The following is a 13,325-nucleotide window of genomic DNA, read 5'->3' as shown; positions in this document are numbered from 1 at the left end:
AATATTCCCGTAAACACACTTTGAGTGAAAGGTTAACTTATCCAGTATGATCTATCCATTCATCAAAAAAGCTACGCAGTCTCTCACCTCATATTATCAACACACAAACTTGACAGTGTGAACCGCAACATATTTCAAAGTAGCTCCTCTGTACACTACTTGGAAGGTCCAACGTATGCTTCACAGCATGCCCCCAGTACACAGAATATTTCAGGAACTTGCTTGATGTTATTTGCTCTGGAGCTGGCAAATACATATATGAATATTTTCAGAGATGGCAAACCCACACTTCGAAGGGGAGTTTGATTTTGTAAGTAGCTAGAAGTCATTAATGGACAACACAAGGAAACCTTCCAACTTGAATGCTGAAGAAGCAGAAGGAACCTGAATCCCAGCTCACAGTTGGCAAGAAACTATGATGCAGGTGCAAATCATTTTGTCTCTCTCTTAAATTTCACTCATTAAAGTATGTATTTTAGAAGCTACTAATGAAAATAAATTGGGTAATCAAAGTGGCTCATATACCTTGTAGTATAAAACAAGGGGTGATTTTTCAAATATGATTTTCGTACATGTTAACAAGGGGAAGATTCAAGTGCATTACGTTTATTGTGCACTTTTATTATTACCTCAGCTCCACCTCAGATCATCAGGCATTAGATCCTGGAGGTTGGGGTCCCCTGCCCTAGATTATTTCACTGAGAGCAGACAGGCTTAGATACTGGAGGCGCTTCCCTGGTATAGCCACCCATTCCCATAGGAAGGCAGGCAAATGCATATGGATTTTACTGAATGTAGTCCATCAGCAGTGGTGGTGTGGTCATTGTTTTCCCTGCATCCAGCCTTGCCCAGCCCCTCCAAACTATTCTGTCTACACTGCAAATAGACTGAGCTTTCAAAAACAAGCCTAATTATGTCAATCTCCTCTTAAGCCTTCAAAAGTCACACATTATTTTTATGGAAAAAGGCAACTGCTTTACCCTGGCCTATTACCCTGGCCTGTGGGTCTTTCTTGGTGGTTCAGAGAGTAAACAATCTGCCTGCAAAGCAGGAGACCTGAGTTCGATCCCTGGGCTGGGAAGATCACCTGGAGAAGGAAATGGCAACCAACTTCAGTCTTCTTGCTTGGGAAATCCCATGGACAAAGGAGTCTGGCGGGCTACAGTACATGGGGTCACAAAGAGCCGGACACGACTGAGTAACTAACAACAACCTTACTCTGGCCTGTAAGGTTCTGCTTGATCCGATTCCTGCCAGTATCTCCAGCCTCCCCACTCCCCACCCTCTTGCTCTGTGAACCACCATGTTAGCTCTTGCAGTTCTTTGAAGATGCTACTTTTCTCCTGCCCCAGGGCCTGTTCACTCTTGTTCCCCCAGCTGCGAAGCAGCTCTTTCACCCTTTGCACTTGCTTCACTCCTCCTCCTTTAGATCTCAGCTATAGAATACCTTTGACCCCTACCTGTTACCACAAAGTCGGTCAGCCACTCCCTGCTCCATTCTTTTTTTAAAAATTATTTATTTATTTGACTATTTCAGATCTTTGTTGAGGCACTCAGGATCTTCATTGCTACGCTCCAGCTCAGTTGTTCTGTGGCCTGTAGGATCTTAGTTCCCCAGTCAGGGATTGAACCTGTGTCCTACGCATTGCAAGGTGGATTCTTAACCACTGAATCACCAGGGAAGGCCCCCTGCCCCATTCTTTACTCAGGGCTACAGATCTATCTCAGAGTTATCTACCAGTAGCACTTAGCTCAATTTTAAACTTATACATTAGTATTTGAGATTATTTGATTAATTAGTTTGTCTCTCCTAATAAACTTTAAATTCCATGAGGTCAGAGTCCATGTTGTTCTACTCACTTTTGTATCCTCCTGGCACAGAGCAGGAAATGAATAAATCTTCACTCAAATGACAGGGCCAAGAATCTATGTGCAAATAAAAAAAGCATCTATGAGCAAAGATGAAATGTAATGGGTTGGTAGAATTTGATTGTAGCATAGCATATATTGCTACATGGTAGATACACTTGCATCTCTGTTGATTTTTAAAATGTATGTTCTAGGAAGGTAAAGGGGCAGGCGAGGACATGAGTAGTTAATACAGAATGAAGTGAAGAGTAAAAGTGTTGGTTGCTCAGTCAGGTCCAACTCTTTGCGACCCCATGGACTGTAGCCTAGCAGGTTCCTCTGTCCATGGAATTCTCCAGGCAAGAATACTGGAATGACTAGTCATCCAGAGGATCTTCCCAACACAGGCATCAACCTTGAGTTTCCTGCATTGCGGGCAGATTTTTCACTGACTGTGCCACCAGGGAAGCCCAATAAAGAGTGAATAGCATGTTAATTAATCCATTCATTCATATTTCATTCATTTTGTTCATTCAGATGTCACAATATGGAAAGACTTCCTTTTTATCTGAACAGTTGGCACTCAAATTTCCCTTTGGAAAAGAACTGTCTTGATTGCAACAGCACAAAAGACTATGGTAAGTATTCAGGTTAAGTTGGTCCCCCCACCCTCTACAACCTGCAATCCTTTCCTCCTCAACTGAGAAGGCAAAAAAATACAGTCTAGGCATGTGACTTTCTGACCATCTGTATTGTTGCAGAGACAAAGCCTAAACAAACTAAAAGAAAGTTATTAACTTAGCTCTGAGGTGATCCTTCTTGTGTACCAACTGTCACAAGTTGATTATTAATATGAACTATATGATGGACATTTAAAAACAGAGACTACTAACAAGTGGTTTATGCTTTTCACTGAAATATCTATATCACAGATACCAGGCAGCAAAATTGAAAGTTTATTGAAAGCAACAACATTATTTGATTTGCACTCTTATCTTAATGGAGGACCATGCCACCTCTGCCTGGAGTAGAGAGAATAACTTAATTACTGACATCATGACAGAAACAGTGATGCTGGAGAAAACACACGGACTCTTCTTGTGCTCTGAATAAAAGATGTAATCGGATGCAATCATTTCATTAATACACACATGGCTCTGTAATGGGAAGACAGGGGACCAGATGGCCAGGAATGGACTGAGATGAAATGAGATGGGTGCTTGCAGTTTAGCAACTAACTACTTAGCCTGTATGGATTATACTAAGTCCTTACAGAATCACAGGAACACATTTTCAGAATGAAATTCTGCTTTGTCTCCAGAAGCACCATTCCCAGAACAAGGAGAAAGCCCATCTTATGGGAGTCCTCCAGGGCTATTGTGTATAAGTAGTTGATGGTGGTTATAATTGCACTAGTGCGCTAGTGCTCAAACTTAACTGCATATTAGAATCACCTGGAGAGTTCTTTTAAAAAAATACCAATGCTTGGGGCTCATCTCCAGAGATGCTGGTTTAATTGGTCTGGGGTCCAGCCCAGGCACTGGAATTTTTCAAAGCTCCCCCGGTGATTCAAAGGTGCAATAAAATTTAAGAGCCATTGCATTAGTGTAATTCCTGTATTTATACAAGTAGGCCCACTTCATAGATCAATAAAAGAAGCCAGTTCTTGCATGGTACGATTTGGGACAGCACAGAACATCTCTGGCCCTCAAATAGCTATTCTCTCCTTCAGTGTTTGGAAAACTCCCTAGAAAAATTCATTTCTTTGAATGAAGGCTTTGCAACTTAAATGAGGATAATTCCTCTGAGAAGGATAATACATTAAGTGGTTATCAGTTATTAACACCCTGGTGTGCCTGTTTATCGGATTACTTTCCTTAATGGTGGGGGAATCAGGGGGCAGGGAATGAGTGAAGCATGATGGTGGGAAGCTCAAAGGTCAATAGGATGTGGATTCAGGGTGAGTTCCAGGGCTGGGGGATATGACCAAAGGCAATCTATAGGCAAGGGGGAAGGATGAGTTTACCAAAAAAGTAAATCTTTGTGTGAGATTCTGAAGGTCAGAGAAGACTGTGAACCAAATCCAATGGAAAAGTGGGAGAGTTGCTCTCGACAAACCCTTGGCTGACTATCCAAACACCGCAACCAGGGAGCTGAACATGTGAGTGGCAAGAAAGTGGGAGCCCCTTTCCCGCCTCACCCTTCTCCAGAAACAGGAGGTTCTCTGGACCAGACTTGGACATTCAAGAGGGATCAGAAGGCAGGTAGATTGACAAGAACTGGAACATCACAAAGGCCTCTGGGTTGATCATGCCTGAGTTGCCAGAATTCTGACAAAAATGGGAACTGGCTAAATTTCAGGAGGTCAAGATACCAGGCAGCCAGGAGCATCCATGCATGATTGACTGAAGAACCTCGAAAATCAGCTCCAGGTCTTAGAGAGGATTCCTTTGGGGACAAACATCAATTCAGCATAATTATCTTGGCTGTAGATATGAGGGAACAGGATGAATCCAGCTTTTAGCAGCCTACTCTGATGTGGCACAAGTGCAGGAAGGGCGCCTATGGGAACTAACATATATTCTGTCAGCTTAAGGATTCTGTCCAGGCTAGGTCCTACCCATGTGCATTTCCCCTACAATTTCCTCATCTCTTCTATATAGACTGGAAACGCACTCAGCAGGAAGCCCAGCCATATCCCTTGAGGCTGGGACTCTATCTGGACCATGACAATGACAGTATAAAGAGGTGGATATATGTTCTGTCACCACCCAGGCAGGCTCTTCTGCACTGTAGCTGAATGACTTTTGAATGGTGTTGACTTAAAAGAAATCTCTTCCTGCAGGTTTAATGAGCCCCCCTGGGAAGTTCCTGATGTGAATGGGGATCACGACTTGACATAAACATGAAAGATTATGTATCAGCAGGCCTGATTTGATTCTTAATGAGTGTTAATTTATTTGCTGTGATTTCACACATCTGCTTTGGCCACAATGTCATATTACATTAATCCTGAGATATTACTACACCTACTATATTTTCTATACACAAGGTGGGGAATGGGAAATTAGTACATGTGATGTTTCTTAAAGGGATACACACCCTTTAATGCAAAGGACTAGCAGGCAGATGTTAGATATCCCCACTATTTGGATACACAATCTCTCGAGGCTAAAACATAACTTGGCGTTTGTGTCCGTGACATTGCAGAATGGTTTCCATGGTAACAAGCTCAGGGGAATCCTAAGGTACACAGCAAGCTACCATATTTAGGGTTACTTATGATTAGTGGATTGGACAGTTCTACTTCTGTATGGAATATGATTCTCTATTGCTTTGTCTGGACAATAAAATCCAAAAGGTGTTTCCCTAAACTTATAAGCCAGGGCTTAAACAGAGGGAAGAAAACACACACAAAAGATGAGAAAAATCACTCTGCAGCATAAAAGAGTCTGTTTCACCTGCCACTTATGTTCTTTCAAGTCTCACAAGACAGGTTGGGTTTGTTCTGTCAGAAGACAAATTTGAAGGTTTCATTAGTAAACAGATGTATGTAGGCCACTGGGGGAGATAAAGCTCAGTTAATCCTAGCTGTTTGTGAATGAAATGTGGAGGACTTTAACACAGAGACCAATCCCAAACCAAATGCAGTCCCTCACAAATCCCGGAGGCTACAGACGCTGGCGCTTCCCAGAGGCTGTGTATCCAGAGCTGAGATCAGCTTTCTGAGGCTGCCTCTCTGATGCTGAAGCCCAAATCTTGCACACTCAGCAGCATTTTCTGGGTTAGTTCAGTGGGTGTTGGGATCACATTAAGTAAAAGTAGCACAAAGGTGAGAGCAGGGGGCTAGTGGTCAGCAAGAAAGCTTTTTAGTGAGGGGTCCGGCTGCCCTAAGTGTGTGGGATTTTCACTGAATAAAGGGAACTTCTTTCTTTTCTTGATTTGAATGTCATCTATAGTCGTGCAGGAGCCAGGATCCGCCTCTGTTCAAAGAACATGCAGCTTTCCCAGGTTGCTGGTAATAGAGAGCCAGAATAGCTGCCCTACTCCTCCAGCAAACTTTAAGCTTCCACAATGCTAGTTTCCACAACACTATGGAAAGCGCTGTGAGGTATAATGCATGCCCTCTGCTCTCCAAGAATTTATGATCCAGGAGAGGACAGATCAGTGGATTCGCTATCATTCTTACACCTTACAAAGTTCCTAGGGGGTTTCATTTACCAAGTATTTGAAGCTACTAAGCTAAGCTACTGAGCTACAATACCTGGGAATCTGAGGTTGAAAAGAGAAGGAAACTGGATGAAGGTGCTCAGAAGCTACAGACCTCCAATTGTAAGATAGGAGTGTTGGGGATATAATGTACCTGATCAATTTAATTAACACGGCTGTATGTAATATATGAAAGTTGTTTAAGAGAGTAAATCCTAAGAGTTCTCATCACCAGGAATAAATTGTTTCTATTTCCTTTATTTTGTATCTATATGAGACGATGGATGGTCACTAAACTTGTGAAAACTATTTCATGATGTATGTAAAGTCAAATCATTACGCTCTACACCTTAAATTTATATAGAGCTGTATGTCAATTATATTTGTAAAAAATTAGAAGAAAAAGAATAAAATTCTAAGCATATATAAAGGTAAGAGCAAATCCAGATATATCCATGTAGAAAATTGGATTATTCTTAGTAACTCTTCATTTCCACCCTGTATTAGAATATTTAACTAGGCCATTTGCTATGTGTCTTTACAGGTTTTTTCCCACTAGACATGGAGAGTCTTTCCTTGATCTACCAAGGGAAATTTCTGCTTGGAAAGACCTAGCTTCAGAAAGCCAACAATCCAGGTATGATTGTACTTTAGATGCTTTCAGGTGGCTATGTCCCCATGACCCAAACCATGTTTAATTTCTTCTTCCTTTCTTAAAAGTCACCTTTTCTCATCTGTTGAAATTATTTGTTCCTCCTCGCTAGGACCCTTAAATAGCACTTTATTCACAGTTTTTTCCTTAACTACTTGCATGACTTTAGGTACCTAATCTTTGGATCAGTTTTAACATCTACCAGAGCTACTGGTGAGAACTTGATAAAAATACAGGTACCTAAACCTCACTTCTATAAGATTTTAATTTAGCAGATCTGGGAGAGGACTCCAGCATTTGTATTCCTATTGAGTATCCTTAGATGGGCAGCAGCAGCAGATGGGTTAAGATTCACCGAAGTTTATTCTTCAAGTTCTATTTTTTTCATGCAAAGCTATTATTTTAATAGAGTAGAATGAGTTTTAAATAAGAATTAAAGAACTTCCCAGTTGTCTAAAATGGGGATCTTCAATCAGGCGGGAATTGAGTCAGAATCCAGTTGGTTGAGACAATGTACCGAGGAAACAGATTCCCAGTTCTACACAGAAGCTTTTCACATAATTGCAGCACAACCAGGGCAATTTATTAATTAAGAGTATTGGGCTCAAAAAAAAAAAAAAAAGAAATACATAAAAAAAGAATGAAATGTTATTTGCATTGACAGGGATACACTTGGAGGACTTTATGCTAAGTGAAATAAATCAGAGAAAGATATACTGTATGACAGGGGTCCCCAACCTCTGGGATCTAGTGCCTGATGATCTGAGTTGGAGCTGATGTAATAATAATATAAAGTGCACAGTAAATGGAATGCACTTGAATCATCCTGAAACCAACCTCCCCCACCCCACTCTGTCTATGGAAAAACTGTCTTCCACAAAACTGCTCCCTGGTGCCAAAAAGGTTGGAGACCGCTGCTGTATGATATCACTTACATGTGGAATCTAAAAAAATACAACAGACTAGTGAATATAATGTAAAAAGAGACAGATTCACAGATACAGAGAACAAGGTAGTGGTTACCAATAGCGAGTGAGGAAATGGGGAGAGGCAATGTGGGATAGGAGATTAAGAGGTACAAACTATTAGACATAAAATAAATTATAAAGATATTCTGTACAACATGAGCAATGTAGTCAATATTTTATAGTAACTATAAAGGAAGTATAACCTTTAAAAATTGTGAATCATTATATTGTATACCTGTAATGTATATATTGCATATCGACTGTATGTCAAAATTTTTTTTAAAGGTTAAGAAAAGGAAACATAGCATAGTAATGTAAGACAACTTATAAATGATTTTTTAAAATAAAGAGTTCATTTTTTCGAGGTGTAGTGGGGAGAATAAGGTTTTTAATCTAAAAGAAGGCTACCGAATCTAATAAATGAGTCTTTTAAAAACACAGAATCTGTGTATAGGTGTTTCTGTGTGTTTACACATGTACACACGTGTGCTCACGTGTTAAAAGTATATGTCATGTTAGTGTAATTTTAAAACAATTAATTAAATGATAAGCAATTTAGTCAGAGTCCAGTACTTCAAAACTGCAGTACTTCAAAACGTGAGAATGTTTGAAACGTCTTTCCTGTGATCCATGTCCTTAGGATCACCATCTTAAAGGGTTTGGGAAAGCCACATGTATAGAACATCATGCAGCCTATTTTGGGGACATTTAAATATGTGCAACAGATTTCCTCAGGGACTTTCTCATTCATTCACTCCTTGTCTGAGACCCTTCACCCCAAAGAGTCTGCTAGGGAAGGAGGAACTACAGGGAGCTAGAGCCGAAGGGAGAGGATGGAAGTCTGAGCAAACACACCAAGTCTGAGTTGGGGAATCACCATTCCATCTGGAGGCAGATTAGATACCATCTTTGTACCTCTTCTCTGCTGCTAAGTCGCTTCAGTCGTGTCCGACTCTGTGTGACCCCATAAACGGCAGCCCACCAGGCTCCTCCGTCTCTGGGATTCTCCAGGCAAGAACACTGGAGTGGGTTGCCATTTCCTTCTCCAATGCATCAAAGTGAAAAGTGAAAGTGAAGTCACTCAGTCGTACCCGACTCTTAGCGACCCCATGGATTGCAGCCCACCAGGCTCCTCCATCCATGTGATATTCCAGGCAAGAGTACTGGAGTGGGGTGCCATTGCCTTCTCCGGTACCTCTTCTCTACCCTGCAGGAAATAAGGAGCATTTGCCATAGCCATAATGTTCCATTTTCACCCTACACCTTTCTCCATTTTCAGTGGACTCTTTCCTCCTTTGCAGTGAAAACCAACTTCCTTGGTCTAAAGGTGTCAAGTCTAGGAGAGATCTCACTTGATCCCTCTCTCATTGAAGCTTAGGTTGTGCCTTTAAATGTCATTTTATGTAGAGGTGCACTGTGAGTAGACTCAAGCTCATGCCCTGTAGCCAGCTCTTCCCAGTCTCTGGGCCACCAACTAGCCAACTAACTTGTATGGTCACAAACTGAAGGCTCATCATGATGTAGCTTACATAGTACGTGTATAATAATATGTGTGATGATCCCTGTGGATAATTAAGGCTGCATTACCTGTCTAGAAGGGAGCTGGTAGCTCTTTCACACTGTGTTTTTTAAAAGGGTGACGACCACTCACTGTGCTTTTCGTACATATATATAAGAGGGACTCAACTACTGTGTCTCCTAACACCTAGTTCTGTGCAGGCGTGCTCAGTCACTCAGTCCTGTTGGACTCTTTGTGACCCCATGGATTGTAGCCCACCAGTCTCCTCTGTCTGTGAAATTCTCCAGGCAAGAAATACTGGAGTAGGTTGCCATTTCCTCCTCCCCAGAGACTGAACTCACATCTCCCGCAACTTCTGCATTGGCAGGCGAGGCAGATTCTTTACCCCTAAGCCACCTAGGAAGCCCCTCCTAATACTGACCCCTGAGCTAATTAGTATCAGTGTGATTGTCTTAATTTTCTAGCTATAACCAATTAAGCAGTTGCTCCAGAGAGAACTGTCAGCAATATGTCAATTTAAAAACAGAAACCAGGAGCTGCTGGTTGACAGTATAGAAAGCCAAGGTTGGAAAACAAAAGTGATGGTGGAGTGAGACTGTGAGTGGCTCTTCTAGCTAGTTGAATACTGAGCTTCCTTATCATCCGATTAGCTCACAGTTTACCCGAGAAGTACCCACTCCTCCAAATAAATAAGTAAAAGATATAGAATAGCAGAACGTCTGGGTTTGCGCTGGGGAAGCGAGTCCTTTAACCATGGCCATCCACTCGCTCAAACTAGGCACTTAGGTAGGGAGTCTTGTGCTCAAACCCCCCATCCTCAGAGACAGCTTCACTCCTACATTTAAGCTTCAGCCTAAATGAACACTCATCGAGCTTTCCTCATTCCTGTATCGGATTCACGATGGCACCGACCGCAGACTCACTCTTAAGCCACGCAGTCCTCTCTTATGAGAGACTGAAAAACGTCCTATTGTTGCCCCCGCTTTCCTTCCCCCAACCAGCATCTCCATTGAGAGAGGGAATTTCAGTTGCATCACCAAACACAAAAAGCAGAAGGTGAGGGATGCAGGGAGAGACGCTAAACTCCCTACTCACACCCCTCCCCACTCACCCACGCGTCGGCTCCGGGCTCCCCCTCCTCCTGCCCCGGGCTGGCGGTCAGGTGAGGTTACCTGGGCGCCCCGAGAAGCCTCGAGGGGCGCAGCGATCCTTCCTCTCGAAGTCGCCCCACTCCCCACCGGGCCCCCAAGACTCTGGCCCCTTCTCCCCCTGCGCGCGTCCCCTGCCCCTCGGGCTCCGGCGCGCAGCGACAGCCGCACGCAGCGCTCGGCTCCCCTCCGCCGACCTGGCGTGACGCAGGCGGAGACTACTTAAGGCCGGATTAGAGGCGGCGGCCGCGGATTCCCGAGCCCTGCAACCGGCTCCGCGCTCCGCCCCGGCTCCGCAGGCGGCAGCGCGGGAGCGCCCGGTGCCCGCTGAAGTGCCAGGCGCGGGGATTGGTGCCCGGACCTTTCCTCGGCCCCTAACCCCCGGGAGTGAGTGGCGCTCTAACACCTCGCTCGGGCGGGCGAGAGCTCGCGGACCTGCACGCGGCCACCCCCGCTCCGCCCCGCCCCTCGCCCGGCCATCCCCCGGCTCCAGACCTGACCCCCGGACGGCGCCCGAGGTTCGTGCCCGCTCTCCGGACCGCGCCAGCTGCCCATCAGTTGGACGCGCTTGGGTTTCCTTCCCCATTTTCCCTGTTTTAAGTACAATAAAAGGGAGAGGGGGAATCTTGGATTTTTAAAAAATTTTGTTTGATTCTTTAATTGGGGGGCATTTCGCTCCCAGTCGGGAGGTGCGGCCTGGGGAGGGGCCCGAAGCGGGAACGTGCCCGGTGCTGCCCAGTCTTTGTCTGCTGCCTCCGGATGCACAGCGATGGGGGAATGGACCATCTTGGAGAGGCTGCTGGAAGCCGCGGTGCAGCAGCACTCCACTATGATCGGGAGGTAAGGGCGACGAGCCGGCCATCAGCGGGCCCCGTCGGGCGGCCCCCGGGAGTCCTTTCTAACGTCCAGACCGAGCCCCAGCAGCCCTCAGACCATCCTCTGTCTCCTTCCCATCATCCTTGGTCCACGCGCCTGTGTTCCCAGCATTGAGGGATTGCCTGACGCCCAGTGATGCCCCCCTCCTCAAGCTGCTCCTCATCAGGAATCCATCCCTTCCCTATGAAGCACCACCAGGGGATTCACTTTTCTTCCATTAGCAAAGGAGTTATTGGCTCAGTCGTGGTACCCCCCACTCTCCGGAGTCAGAGCCAATCTTCATCCAGTTCCCTAAATAGAATCTACAAAGAAGGCAGGATTGTATTTGGACAGAGAAGGGCAAATGGGGAGATGGATTTGGTCTTCGGAGCAGATATATCTTTCCCCAACAAATATTTAACAAGCTAAACTGATTTGCCTGTTAAAACCTACAGTGTCAGAAACCCACACACCCAGCTGACACATTTTGTCTCTGTATAAACTATATATATTCATGTATATATGTGTATATATAGTTATAACTATCTGTTTATGTAAAGCTTAAGTTCAGTATTCATATTGAGGATAAACTAAATATCCAGTTGGAGCACTTACATATACATAATCTGTGTGTAGACTTTGTATTTGCTGTATTCAGCTATTCCATGTGCATTTGCCATATCCAGAGGGAAGTTATATTTTGTGCCTCTCTACGTTACATGTATACAAATGAAATTGATCTGTTGCAAACACACCATGTCCAGTGTATGGAAATGCACATGCTTAAGATCCCTGTAGTATGAAGTGTTCCCAGACTACCAACACCCAGCAGAAGGGGAAGAGACCAAAAGGTTTGCTGAATTCCCAGTTCAGGACCACTCTGGATGGATAGCTCCCCAGTCAAGGACAGAGCTGGGAACTGAGCAATAGGGCTTTTCTATTGAGTCAGTGACTCAACCCTTGAGAACCTCTCTCCCTCCCTTTTCCCCTGCTCAGGATCCTCTTGACTGTGGTGGTGATCTTCCGGATCCTCATTGTGGCCATTGTGGGGGAGACGGTATACGATGACGAGCAGACCATGTTTGTATGCAACACACTGCAGCCCGGCTGTAACCAGGCCTGCTATGACCGCGCCTTCCCCATCTCCCACATACGTTACTGGGTCTTCCAGATCATAATGGTGTGTACCCCCAGTCTCTGCTTCATCACTTACTCTGTGCACCAGTCTGCAAAGCAACGAGAACGCCGCTACTCTACTGTCTTCCTGGCTCTGGACAGAGATCCTCCTGAGTCCATGGGGGGTCCTGGGGGAACTGGGGGTGGGGGCAGTGGTGGTGGCAAACGAGAAGATAAGAAGTTGCAAAATGCCATTGTTAATGGAGTGCTGCAGAACACAGAGAACACGAGCAAGGAGACGGAGCCAGATTGTTTAGAGGTGAAGGAGCTGACCCCACACCCATCAGGGTTGCGCACTGCAGCTCGATCCAAGCTCCGAAGGCAGGAAGGCATCTCCCGCTTCTACATTATCCAAGTGGTATTCCGAAATGCCCTGGAGATTGGGTTTCTGGTGGGCCAATACTTTCTCTATGGCTTCAGTGTCCCGGGGTTGTATGAATGTGACCGCTACCCCTGTATCAAGGAGGTGGAATGTTATGTGTCCCGGCCTACTGAGAAGACTGTTTTTCTAGTGTTCATGTTTGCAGTGAGCGGCATCTGTGTTGTGCTCAACCTGGCTGAACTCAACCACCTGGGATGGCGCAAGATCAAGCTGGCTGTGCGAGGAGCCCAGGCCAAGAGGAAGTCAGTCTATGAGATCCGCAACAAGGACCTGCCCCGGGTCAGTGTTCCCAATTTTGGCAGGACTCAGTCCAGTGACTCTGCCTATGTGTGAAAGGGCAGGTTTTGGGAAGGCCTAGGGGATGACAAGTAGCCCCAAGGCAGATGACTATGGAGGGTGGCTCTATCTGCCCTCATTTATGTGACTGTCATCATTGAGATATATTGAATGAGGCTGGTTAAGAGAAGATCTTGTATCAATCGGAGAGGAGGGAAAGTAGAATCGTTACCACATCACACCACTGGTTCCAGAGACACCTGGACAGAGTGATGAGATGGATGAGCTGGAC

At 44.9% G+C, this 13,325-nt stretch overlaps 1 protein-coding gene across 1 annotated transcript; it reads left to right on the top strand.

Moving 5' to 3' along the window:
• The first annotated feature begins 11,113 nt into the window (after window positions 1-11,113).
• Window positions 11,114-13,090, top strand: GJD2 (gap junction protein delta 2). The gene is made up of 2 exons (XM_052647128.1): window positions 11,114-11,184; window positions 12,196-13,090. Exons 1-2 carry the CDS (start codon window positions 11,114-11,116, stop codon window positions 13,088-13,090), a joined length of 966 nt encoding a protein of 321 aa, XP_052503088.1.
• The last annotated feature ends 235 nt before the right edge of the window (window positions 13,091-13,325 follow it).

This window comes from Budorcas taxicolor, chromosome 10 (assembly GCF_023091745.1).
Source record: "Budorcas taxicolor isolate Tak-1 chromosome 10, Takin1.1, whole genome shotgun sequence".
Lineage (NCBI taxonomy): Eukaryota > Metazoa > Chordata > Mammalia > Artiodactyla > Bovidae > Budorcas > Budorcas taxicolor.
This window is presented reverse-complemented; position numbering and strand designations above follow the sequence as displayed.